This window comes from Protopterus annectens, chromosome 13.part0 (genome assembly GCF_019279795.1).
Source record: "Protopterus annectens isolate FY-2018-M chromosome 13.part0, PAN1.0, whole genome shotgun sequence".
Classification (NCBI taxonomy): domain Eukaryota; kingdom Metazoa; phylum Chordata; order Ceratodontiformes; family Protopteridae; genus Protopterus; species Protopterus annectens.
In genome coordinates this window covers 924,865,040-924,877,435 of record NC_056747.1, presented here as the reverse complement: position 1 = coordinate 924,877,435, position 12,396 = coordinate 924,865,040, and the positions used below count along the sequence as shown (strand labels likewise).

Sequence of the window (12,396 nt, the reverse complement as noted above, 5' to 3'; positions counted from 1 at the left end):
GGCAAAAACAGTGGTTGAAATGCACAAAAGGTCGAAAAGAGCAATAAAAATGTTTAAAAAATACTTAGAATCAGGAAAGTCGCTTTTTCTGCTCTCTGCTGCTCTAGGAACTCTGCAGGGGACCACGAGGAGCTATGCTGAGTTCTCTATTGCCAGAAAAGCCCGCCAAAGCGTGCTTTATAGCAGGGGGCTGGAAAATGCAGGAAATGACCCAAAATGGCCAATGAATTGCCAGTTACTGTTTCTAACCACTCCTCTGAGGACAAACAGGCAGCTCAGTACTCCCCACTCTCACTGGTGAGTAAAGAAACTTCCCTCTGGCCCCACAAGAAAATGGAGGATCACAGGAACCAAATACAAAGCCCAGGGATTAGCAAAATCTGATCACTGGAACAACTAGCTAGGAAAGTTAGGAAAGCAGAAGTATTTTTTTGTTTTTTTTCTTTTTTTACACACACAGACAGAAAATACAGTAAATGCTTGGTTTTTCGACTAAATGCTATCAAAGGCTAGTAAACTTGAGTGTATTAGCCTGTAAGTTAACTTATAAGCAAAACTTAAACTAAGAAGTGCAGTCAACAAATTAAGCTCAGAAAAACAGAGAAAACAGGTAATATCACAGTAATATAGGCAAAAACAGTGGTCGAAATGCACAAAAGGTCGAAAAGAGCAATAAAAATGTTTAAAAAATACTTAGAATCAGAAAAGTCGCTTTTTCTTTTTATGTGGGTCAAACATTCAGATCTGTGAGAATACGTATGACTGAACATAGAAGTGAGATTAAGAATAAAAAAGAAACCAATGCTTTATATAGACACACAATACAACATCCAACAGCTCACTTCATGTTCATGGTCATCGATAAAATTCAGGGGGATAGAAACAATCCACAGGGTTGGCACTCCATTTTAAATTATAAGGAACAATATTGGATTACCAACCTGGGTTGTTTATTCCCACCAGGTCTGAATGATCATCTGTGAATGTTACACGGTGCAAGGGGATTCCACTAATGGCTACAATTTTATATATAATGGTTATTAACCTGTATGTAGATATGTATTCAGGTCAGGTCAACTGTATTTAGGTATCAGTTATGGGATCTAGGATCTATTCTTTATTCTGGATTCTTTACATTTTTATATGTGTTGGATATTGTATGTGTATGTCTATATGCACACACATACTTGTGTGTGTATGTGTATATATGTGTGTATGTATATATATATATATATATATATATATATATATATATATATATATATATATATATATATATATATATATATATATATATATATAGTATTTAGTCTGGAAGTCTATGTTTGTTATGATGCTGGGATTATTATGATAACTTTATATTATATTGACATCATTTGCTAGGTGAACATACTCAATATTCTAAGATCTTATTAACAGTGGGTAGTGATAATTATTATTATTGATATATCAGTTACAGATATGATTTATACAAATTAACGATGATGACAGATGAGGTTAAAAATAGTGCATATTCATCATAAAATATACATCAGGTGTAGTGTAACCATGATTTTATTCATATAGAAATGTACACAGAGGTCTGTTTATAAAAATATTTATCATATGTCTTTAATTATCAGAACTATATGTAGAAAAGTATTTTTATATCATCTGGTATTATTTTTACAATAGTATACTCTCCTGAGGGAAGGTTTTGCTTACCAAGGGGATACATGTTTTTGGATACTCCATCCATTAGGTGGAGCTAGATTACTGTTTCAGGATAATTTGAAGTACTATATATATATAGGTCGTTTCTTTCATATAATAAAATTGTGTATCCATTGATAAAGGCTTCATAGCCGTAACCGGTCTGGATTTGGTGCTAGATTTGGTGCTGGACTCAAAGCAGGAATAAAAGGTTGTTAATACCAAGTGTTCGCTATCTTCTTTTGCTGGTCATGGTGGATTTTTGATGGTTGTTGACCTTGCACGCCATCCCTGCGTAGCATAGAGTTGGTTGTTAGAGTTGCCCAAGCCACTGATGGTAGCCCCTGTCAATACATGTGGGAGTGCAAGCATGCATGGACTGAGGAGGCATAGGTGGCCTTGCAATGAAAATTATCACACTACCACCAGGGGTCAAGCGTAGGTTCATAAATGAGAAAATTGTGTATTTGCCAGGATGCCGTAAAAAAAAAAAAAAAAAAAGACAAAAACAAAGCACTGTCATGGCTGCCTGGATGACAGCACCTTAGAATGGATGTTCATCGTGTTACCCTGCTGCAGTCATCACACTTGGGTTATCCTGCCATCATGCGGTCCCGCAGTCGGCCTGAGTTCCAAAGTCTTGGTCCGGCGTCAGTTGCTGTTGCTTCTTCCCTGACGTCAGTGCGCCAGGGGCATATAAGAGGCATCCAACGCCATTTTCTTCAGTCTTTCTTGGCGAACGGTGCCCGAAGCAGAACAGTTCGCAAGTGCAGATCGGCCGACGCCTGAGATTTTCGAATCGAATTTCAGTCTGAAGTCTTCAATAAAGCTAAGTACCCCATTGGGGAACCTTTTCTTGCCTCAGTCCGATATCAGAAAAAGTTAACAATTGCATTTCTTTGGGAAGCAAATACCTCATAAGGACTTCCATTCTTATTGTATTCCTTGCCTAGGCCCAGACCACGACGTCACAGGTTGTCGGTTTTTTGCTAGGTTTAATAAACGAACTATCAAACGCCGTTTTGACTTCACACGACATTACTTTGGTAGGAAATTTAATTATATCATGCCGTCGGAGCAGCCGACGACCGGCATGCATAAAAAACACAAGGATAAGGACAGGCAACCTAGGAATAAGCCAGATTCCGAGGCCTCTGCTGGGCCTGTTGCCGGTTCTCCGGTTTTCAGTGAGGCGCCTACGCAGCCCCTGACAACTGCAGAATTGGAGCCCCAGACAGCTGCGGATTCTCAAGCGGAGTGTACTAGGCCGTCGCAGCCATCTTCATTAGACACCGGAGCAGAAGGAGATCCCGGTGCAGTAGAAACACCTTCGGTTGCTGAAGGTGTCTTCAGACCGACTACGCTCACCATTAAATCTTATGCTAAGCTTAAAACTCCATTAAAACCAAAAAAGACTGTACATCAGTCTACAGTTCAAGGCCCCATGCCTAAGAAACAGATGGTTAAGATGGCTGAAGATTTGATTACCCTAATCAGGGGTTCCCATCCCCCTCCAGATAAAAGGCCATGAGAAGAGGAGGATTATGCTTCCTCTGACCAGGTTTCACTTTCCTCAGATTCTTCTGAGGAACAGGATTACACTTTTCCCCCTTATGAAGACTCTGATGCTGAATACTCTATTCCCTCAGCATCTCCCCCTGAAGACTACTCCTTTGGGGAAACTTTACATACCATGAGGAAATATTTACACTGGAAAGGCCAGGACTACTCTGATTCTAAGAAAAGGCTCCAAGAGTTCCTTTTACTACCCCAGCACAGACCACTTGCTATCCCTCCAGTTTTAGACATTGTGGATGATGTTTACTTGGAGTCTAGTCTAAATCCAGACTCTCTACCTCCTGCTCCAGCCAAACCAGACAGGTACTACAGAGTACCTGACTCACACAAATTCCTTTATAAAAGCCCTGTGGCTGACCCAGAAACAGGTTCCCAGGGTCCCAAAGGGGCTAAAGCTTCTATGGCTAAAAATTCTGTACCCTCTGAAAGGGATTCCAGAGCCCTAGATAGATGGGGAAAGAAGATATACACCTCAGCTACTCTGGGTATGAGAGCATTAAATTGTCAGTTTCACATGCTGAAATATCAGCAATTCCTAATGTCTCAATTAAAACAAAAAATGAGCACACTTTCTGAACAGTGTGAATTCAAGGAAATGCAGGATCTGTTGCATGCAGCTGAACAGGTGGGCAAACATACTTTAACAGTGTGGATTTGATTCATTGGAAGCTTCATGTAGAGCAGCTGTTACTGGGTCTGTTATATGTAGACATGCTTGGTTAAAAGAACAAACCCTACCTGATCATGTTAAAGCAAAATTATTGGATGCACCTTTACAGCAGGATGTATTATTTGGTGTCAAAGCAGAAGAGGTTTTAAAGAAAATGGAGGATAAGGCAAAGTCTATGCAGACGGTCAAGGATTTTTTACAGGTACAACCCCCTTGTTTCAGCAGAAATTGGCCAACAAAAAAACTGGTCCTTTCCAGCTTCTGACAGATCACAGAGGGGTAAATACAAATGCCCAAGGGGCAGAGGTCAGTCACAAGGCCCTTACAAACCTCGCCAATGGGGTACTGCTACCCAGAAAGGAGGAGAAGACAGGCCCCAAGCTAGCAGAAGACAAACACAATGACTCAGTCCTCAAACTACCAAGCAAATCTCTCTTGGCAGCTCCCTTGGGAGGAAAATTAGCACTTTTTGCAGACAACTGGCACATCATCACAAAAGACAAATGGGTCCTAAACAATTGTTTTACAAGGATACAGATTCCACTTTCATACCTTGCCAAGGATAAAAGGAATGCCAAACCTGCCACCAAATCAATGGGCGGAGGCACCAAAACAAATTACAGCTCTCATGGACATGATAGCCATTCAACAGGTACCTACACAGGAGCAAGGACAAGGATTTTACTCAAGACTCTTTCTAGTCCCAAGAAAAGACAAAGCATGGAGACCCATTCTGGATCTTTCAATTCTGAACACCTATCTACAAGTACCAAAATTCAAGATGCTAACACTACAGCAGCTTCTTCCCATGCTGGGCAAGAATGCTTGGCTAGTAACGTTGGACCTCAAGGAGGCATACCTGCATGTCCCTATCAGACAAAATTGCAGAAGATACCTCCGCTTCATTGCAGGTTCAACCCATTATCAATTCTCTGCACTGCCCTTTGGCTTATCTACTGCACCCAAGGTCTTCACAAAATGCCTGGCACCAGTAATTGCACACTGCAGACAAAGAGGAATTCAAATATACCCATATCTGGACGACTGCCTTATTCAAGCAGAAAATAAGGACATTCTTTTAAAGCATCTGGCATTTCTCAAACACCTTCTAAGTTGCCTAGGGTACACAGTAAACGAAAAGAAATCAAAACTAGTGCCCTCACAAAACATAATAATCCTGGGTGCCAGCTTGAATACAACGGCCCAGATGGCTTATCTCACGCCAGACAAGCAACAACAGTTGACTCAATACTTCAAAATAATGGCAACAAAGACCCAACTTCCTGCAAGAAAAATTCTGCAGGCCTTGGGATTCATGGCATCTTGCATACTACTAATACCATTTGCAAAACTGCATATGAGGAAATTACAGTGGTACCTGAAAAGCGTATGGACTCAGCACAGCCACAGCTTGGAAACAATGATACCACTCATTCCCTGCCTTCAACAGGAGTTTCTATGGTGGGCACAGGCATGTCACCTCAACAAGGGTCAGCCTTTCACCTTACCCACAGCCAGGCAAACTGTGACAACAGATGCATCGGACTATGCCTGGGGAGCACACATGGCAGGACAGTGCATTCAGGGCAAATGGACTACAGATCAAAGGCATCTGCATATCAATCAAAAAGAAATGCTAGCAGTACAGAATGCCCTAACAGCTTTCAAGGACCTCTTAATACCCAGGACAGCTAATAATAAAGACAGACAATTCCACAGTAATGTGGTACATAAACAAGCAAGGGGGCACACATTCCTACCCTCTATGCAGGCAGGCAATGACCTTGTGGAACACAGCGCTGTCTTACTAAGTTCAGTTACAAGTACAATTCCTGCCAGGAAAGAAAAACACATTGGCAGACAACCTAAGCAGAAACATCATGGATCCCCACGAGTGGAAACTAGATCCACAAGCATTTGCAATGATAACTCAAAAATGGGGACACCCAGACATAGATCTGTTTGCCAACCCCCAAAACTACCAACTTCAAATATTTTGCACAAGGACATTCCATCCACAAGCTTGGAAAGTGGACGCCCTCTCATTCAGTTGGAAAACATTAACAGTGTATGCCTTTCCTCCACTGCCTCTTCTAGCAAAGGTGCTGCTGAAAGTCAGATTAGAGAGGCCACAAATTATACTCATTGCACCAGACTGGCCACGCCAGCACTGGTATCCAATTCTAAGCAACATGGCCCACGGCCCACCATGGATTTTACCACAAATTTCTCACCTGCTCACCCAGCGAGACAATCAGATTCTACACAGCCAGCTCAAGACTTTAAACCTGGCTGCATGGCAAATTACTTAAACAACCAGCCAACAGCTCTATCCAAAGCTGTTATGGATGTCATTCTGGAGGCCAGAAGGCCCAGCACCAGGAAAACCTATTCAGACAAATGGAAATGGTTTTGCACCTGGAACCAGGCTAAAGGCCAAAATCTCCTTGATCCAAACATTCCTCAGGTTCTACAATATTTAACTGAGATGTTGCACAAAGGACTTTCCTTTTCATCTATTAAGATCCACGCCTCAGCAATTTCAGCTCATTACAACACGGATCCTCCTTTATTTTCACATCCACTCCTAAGACAGTACCTCAGAGGGGCTAAGAACATAAGACCGCCCAGGAGAGCACCAACACCTACTTGGGATCTCAACTTTGTTCTGGAAAAGCTTACACTGCCGCCCTTTGAACCAGCCTTTTCATCTGATTTAAAATTTCTTTCATGGAAACCTGCCCTGCTACTAGCAATAACTTCAGCTAGAAGAGTCTCAGAGCTACAGGCACTAATGGCAGTGGAGTCTTTCCTCATTTTTCATCAAGACAGAGTCTCTCTATGAACTAACCCTTCCTTTATGCCAAAGGTGGTATCCAGTGTGGCCCTAAACCAAACCATTCATTTGCCCACCTTTTTCCCCAAATCCCCAGAACAAAGGAGAAAGACTCCTGCACTCTTTGGACATTCACAGGCAATTACATTACTACTTGGATAAAACTAAGGCTTTCAGAAAATCTGACCAGCTCTTTGTAGCCTATGCTGCAGGATCACAAGGAAAAGCTATCTCAAAACAGACCATTTCAAAATGGATAGGACATTGCATACGTTTCTGCTACACACATCATGGGAAGCCGGTACCTGCTAACATTAGGCCCCACTCCACTAGGGCTACAGCTCCATCAGCAGCCTTTCTCAGGGGGGTGCCAACCAAGGATATTCTGGAAGCTGCAACTTGGAGTTCAGTGCACACCTTCACCAAACACTATCACTTAACCTCTATATTCTAAGACTAGAGCTGTTTTTGCCACTGCAGTTTTGCAGGGCCTACTAGCTTCTTCTAACCCTGTTTAACTCCACCACCCATCCTTAGCTTTGGGATTCAACCCAAGTGTGATGACTGCAGCAGGGTAACACGATGAACATAGTACAGTTTTGTACCTACCATACATGTAGATGTTCGAGTGTTCACCCTGCTGCAGTCCAGGTTACCCTCCCTCCATCCTCTCTGAACTAGCTGGACTTATCTATACCATTCTATCCTATACAACCTCTGTGGTGTATTTGCTTGTGCCTGAAGGTATTGTTTTATTTTTATATGTATTTTTGTTTATATAGCTCTCTCTCTCTCTATATATATATATATATATATATATATATATATTGCCTACCTGTTGGGGGCACCTGACATCTGGGGCAAGAAAAACTGAAGAAAATGGCGTCGGATGCCTCTTATATGCCCCTGGCGCACTGACGTCAGGGAAGAAGTGACAGCAACCGACGCTGGACCAAGACTTTAAACTCAGGCTGACTACGGGACTGCCTGACGGCAGGATAACCGAAGTGTGATGACTGCAGCAGGGTGAACACTCGAACATCTACATTTATGGTAGGTACAAAACTGTACTTTGTCAAGCAAGGGGGCGAAAATTATACAGTGTAAAAAAAAAAGTTGTGTTAAACCATTTTTTCTCAGTTTGTTTTCCAGGCACGTCAAATAGAGGAAACCCTCTTAGCAGATTCAGCACATAGAATGCTATGTGGCAGTTTGAGTCATGTGGCAGAAGAAAGTAGTTTTGTGACTTTTTTATAAAGGCCATTAAGTAACTTGTTTGCTTGCTTGTTTAAACAACTCTGTCAAGAAAAGTTACTTGATTGAGAGGAAATATTTGTCAGGTCATGTCAAGGCTCTTTTAGCCAAAGCAGTAAGTGCTTCTGACACTTGCTTTACAATTTCCTCTTTCTAGTGTTGTTGTGCAGCTGCCACATGGACAGTCCAGTCACATCTTTGTGAAACATTAGCATATTGGTCTGGTCTTAAGTCTGAAGGTAGATCAGCGTTTGGAAGACAACTTCTCACTGATTTGTGTAAAGAAGCCCTTGTTCTGTGTCCACTCTTCTTAGTATACAGCTCAGTATTTGTCCTACAGATGAAAAGCCTACTGAATGAGGGCCTATGAAGAAAATAGTGTTACTCCATACCTCTGAAACTTCTCATTCAGCAGGGCAGGATCCTTTCCTCCACCATCCAACATATCCCCTGGTCTAGTGGGTCTTTACAGCCATATTCTGTACTGTTTTTGCTGGATTTTTTTTTTGGTTGGGGTGGGGAGGTCTTTCCTTCTTGTCTGTTTGCCTTCTTTTTCAAGCAGCCTTATTTTTTTTGTGCCCGTGTCAGTTACAAACAATTTTGTAACATTTAGATCTGGTGGTCGCTACATAAAATGTAAAAATAATTAAAAAAGCATGCAGTTTCAGTTTTATTGGACATAAATGCACAGTTCATCACAGTTGATGAAACACTGTGACGCCAGCCTCATGTTCTGTAAATTAAAATGGAATGGGGTGGTTGTGATTTATTCAAGGAAACATGCAAGGATGACATTCAGGATAGTAATGACTACCCAGAGTCATAGGGTACATGGTAAAGTCTTGGTTGCGCCAGCATATTGTCAGCTGATTGGAAATGTTGCCATTAATCAGGTAATGGAATGGTTACTCTCTTTCAAAATTGCCAGATTACGTAATAAAACTGAATGTGTACATGGTAGTGGTGGAGGATTCCTCTATAGTTAAAAAGAAGAACATCAGCTTTTGATTTTGACCATGTGTGTTGGCTGAGTTAACTATTAGCTGATCTGCTTCTGGCTACACTTTTCACGGGTGATTTAAATGGACTTCCAGAGTGTAGTAATAGTTTGTAGATCTTTACATGACTAAATGAAGGGTAGCGTTTAATGAGTATCATATCATGTAAGCTGGAAAAGTATAATAATGCTGTTCAATGTCCTTATGAGAGTTTTGGACAACTTATGAGTCCATTTGGCTCAGTCCTCACTCAGCATATTGTGTTATTACATAACAAAAGATGCACTAAATGGGCTAAACTTCCTTGAACTGCATTGCAAGCTCCAGTGTCTTTGTGTCACTCTGATATGTGTGAGAGAAAAGCACACATTACACACATGTAACTTTTATAAACCAAGCAGCATCTCTTCCATGTGATTTCTGTTAGGCCCAGACAAAGAATGGGTAAATAGAGAAATCAGTGCCATAGGCTGGGCATAGCTGTGGCAACAAATGTGGTATGTGCATAACTGTGAACCTTGTTTTTTGGACAGAAACCCCAGAAATTCATGCAGAGGGCATTGTGATAAAATTCTATGGACAAGTGAAAAAGGTATTTCTTTGGAAGGGTTACTCTTTTCATCCTTTGAGGTGCTGCTGCTTCAAGAATACATCTGATAGGTATTTATTGGGTCCCATTTCATCAAGACCCAATGACACCAAGCTCAAAAATGCACAACTTACAACCTAAATTTGACTTCTGGTTGGTTATATTAAGTAAGAGGAGGGGGTTGTCCCACCCATATATATTTGTGTAATTTTGAACCTGTTTGCTTAATCACACTTGAATTACTGTGTCTCTGTGAAACAGAATTGTGTGAGACATGCCACAACAAATCTGTTAGTAAATGTTTTTATCTTTAGAAAAGCTTAATGCCACAGTTGTTGAGAACAAGTCACAAAATGTAAAATATGTTTGTGGTTTTGTAACTGTAAATGCAGTTATTCCTGTTGCGAGTTCCTCATGAGAGGATTATGTACTGGCTATAGAGGATCCTGCCTCGAACTCTGACATGGACATTTACTGACAGCTTGATTACTTTCTTTGTAGACTGTGGTTTTCTTCATGATGATACCTTTGTGGCATTAGTTGATGCTTTGAATCAGTATTCAGATGACGAAGACAGACAGCACTATCCAGACTCAGAGAGTAAAGATGATGAACTAAACAGCTGTTCCACTAGGAGGAGAAGGAGGAGAGCAGAAGGTGGGCCATTCATTTATAAATAATTCTCTGATGGCAAAGATATGATTTGTTGAGTTTAATTTTTTTTCTTGCTTGTGTTTTATTACATTGATCTGTACCATGATACAGTAGAGCTCTTCTGTTTTTTGCATTTGTTTTATGCAGTTATACAGATCTCTGGACAGGAATGCCTTACCTCAGAAAATTAGCTCTGCCATTTCAGAGATCCTGGCAAGATCTTGAGTATCCGTATATAATTATGACATTATACACAAAAAAGAAATACGGTAGTATGTCTTTCTGTAGGCAATATTTGCTTCTCTTAACCACATTATCTAAGAACAACTTCTTCCATGCTTTTTGTTTTAAGATCTGAAAACCACAGATGAAGTGTAATTTGTTTTGTACATCTGGAAATGCAAGTGAGACCTAAATGTGTTGTTGCTAGATATATACATCAATAAACTATCACAGTACAAAGGACCTTTTGTGAGAACAATAAAGCAGAAAAAGAAGTATTGATATTTGCGTATTATCTCAACCAGATTCCTAGACAGCTCACTGACTTTACATTATGATGTTAAACAGTGATCCAGTGAAAGGTGCGGGTTCGGGTTTTTTTTTGTCAAAGTGTAACTCTTATCCAACAAGGTTTTATTTGATGGCTGCCTGGAGTTGTTTACAAAACCAAGATTTATTTTTGGCTTAGAAAATGACCCAAGTGTGATAGAGAGTGAGATGACTTCCCAAGCTGGGTGGTATTTGTAGTGCTTATCAGGAATGTGCAAGCAGCATTCGTAGCTGTACTTGATCGGGAGAAGCTAAAATACAGGTTTTGTATGGCTGGTTTGTCGAACAACTTACAGTCATTTCCCCCAACCCCATCATGTTTTTCTCTTTTTTTGTCTTTTGTGACTGATGCTTCACTTCAGTGACTGCTGATTACGAAGTAATGCTATCGCAACACTCCTTTTCGTTCGTGGCACATACCTTGACTGTTGTCCTAACAGATACAGAACTGTACTGTTCAAATAGTTTCAGGGCATCTTTCTCATTACCCCAACAACAGCATAGGATCATAGGAGGTTACTAGGCTATTGGTCCTGAGGCCCTTATAAGCCTAGCCAAGAGTTTATCCCATGTTTAGACAAATCAGCACCCGATGCCCCTGTCCAGCAGGGACACAGGTGGAATCCCAGGAGTGTATTTTCTGTTTCCCATCTAGTTGTCCAGGTTGGGCTTAAAAAGAGGTAGAGAGGTACTCTGCTTGATGTGGAGAAGGGGGTCTATTCCACAGATGGGGGAGTCTCTGGGACACAAATGTGTCCCGCAAACAAGTCTCGTTGATGTCACAGACCAGATTGAGGCCACACGTGTGGGTTACTCCAGTGGAGCTTCACTTGCAGATATACAGCATTCCCATCAAGGTGGGGTCGATGATTGGCACCCGTGAGGAGTCTGTATGAAACTGAATAGAGGGATAGGGCTTTTAGCCTCCCTGTGTATGGTAGATGCTTGAGACCCTGGATTCTCCTGGTGAGGAACCTCTGTGCTCGCTCCAGCTGCTGCATGTGCTTTGTGAGGTACATGCCGAAAGGGGAGTTGCACTCAATAATGGGCCTTATAAGGGAAGAACACATGGATATTAGGACCTTCTGTCCCTGGATGAGGTACCCTTTACTTATGAGGTGGGTCATGTAGAAGGCTTTCCGTACAACGGAAGCAACAAAGTGGTCAAAAGTCAGGTTTCTATCAACCTGGGTGCTGAAATCCCTCACAACTGATTGGGTGCTTAGGACATTGTTATTAATGTGATAATTTTTGGGGACGTCACTCTCCCCAAAGGGGATGATGATGCATTTTTTTAGTATACAGCTTGAAGCCATGTTTCAGGCACCAGTCATTTGTCTGAGTGAGACCCTCTTGGAGATGTCCACATCACTAGGGGAATCGATGACAGCACCCAGCTTGCAGTCATCTGCAAACTTGGTCAGCCATAGCCCACTGGATTTGGCCTGCACCTCAGAAAACTATATCCCAAATAACAGAGGCCCCAGGACCGAACCCTGGGGTACGTCGCTTGTCACGGGTCTACTGCTTGAGGTAGCTTCCCATATTTTGACTGCGTGGGTTCTATCAGTGA

The 12,396-nt window shown here is 41.6% G+C and overlaps 1 protein-coding gene across 1 annotated transcript in view; it reads left to right on the top strand.

Annotated features, from left to right (window-relative positions):
* EZH1 (enhancer of zeste 1 polycomb repressive complex 2 subunit) overlaps positions 1–12,396 on the top strand; it is a 3,086,757-nt gene that overhangs the window by 1,035,917 nt on the left and 2,038,444 nt on the right. Inside the window, exon 6 of the mRNA XM_044054680.1 lies at positions 10,119–10,274. Coding sequence (XP_043910615.1) covers positions 10,119–10,274 — 156 coding nt within the window. The remainder of the gene's footprint in view (positions 1–10,118; positions 10,275–12,396) is intronic.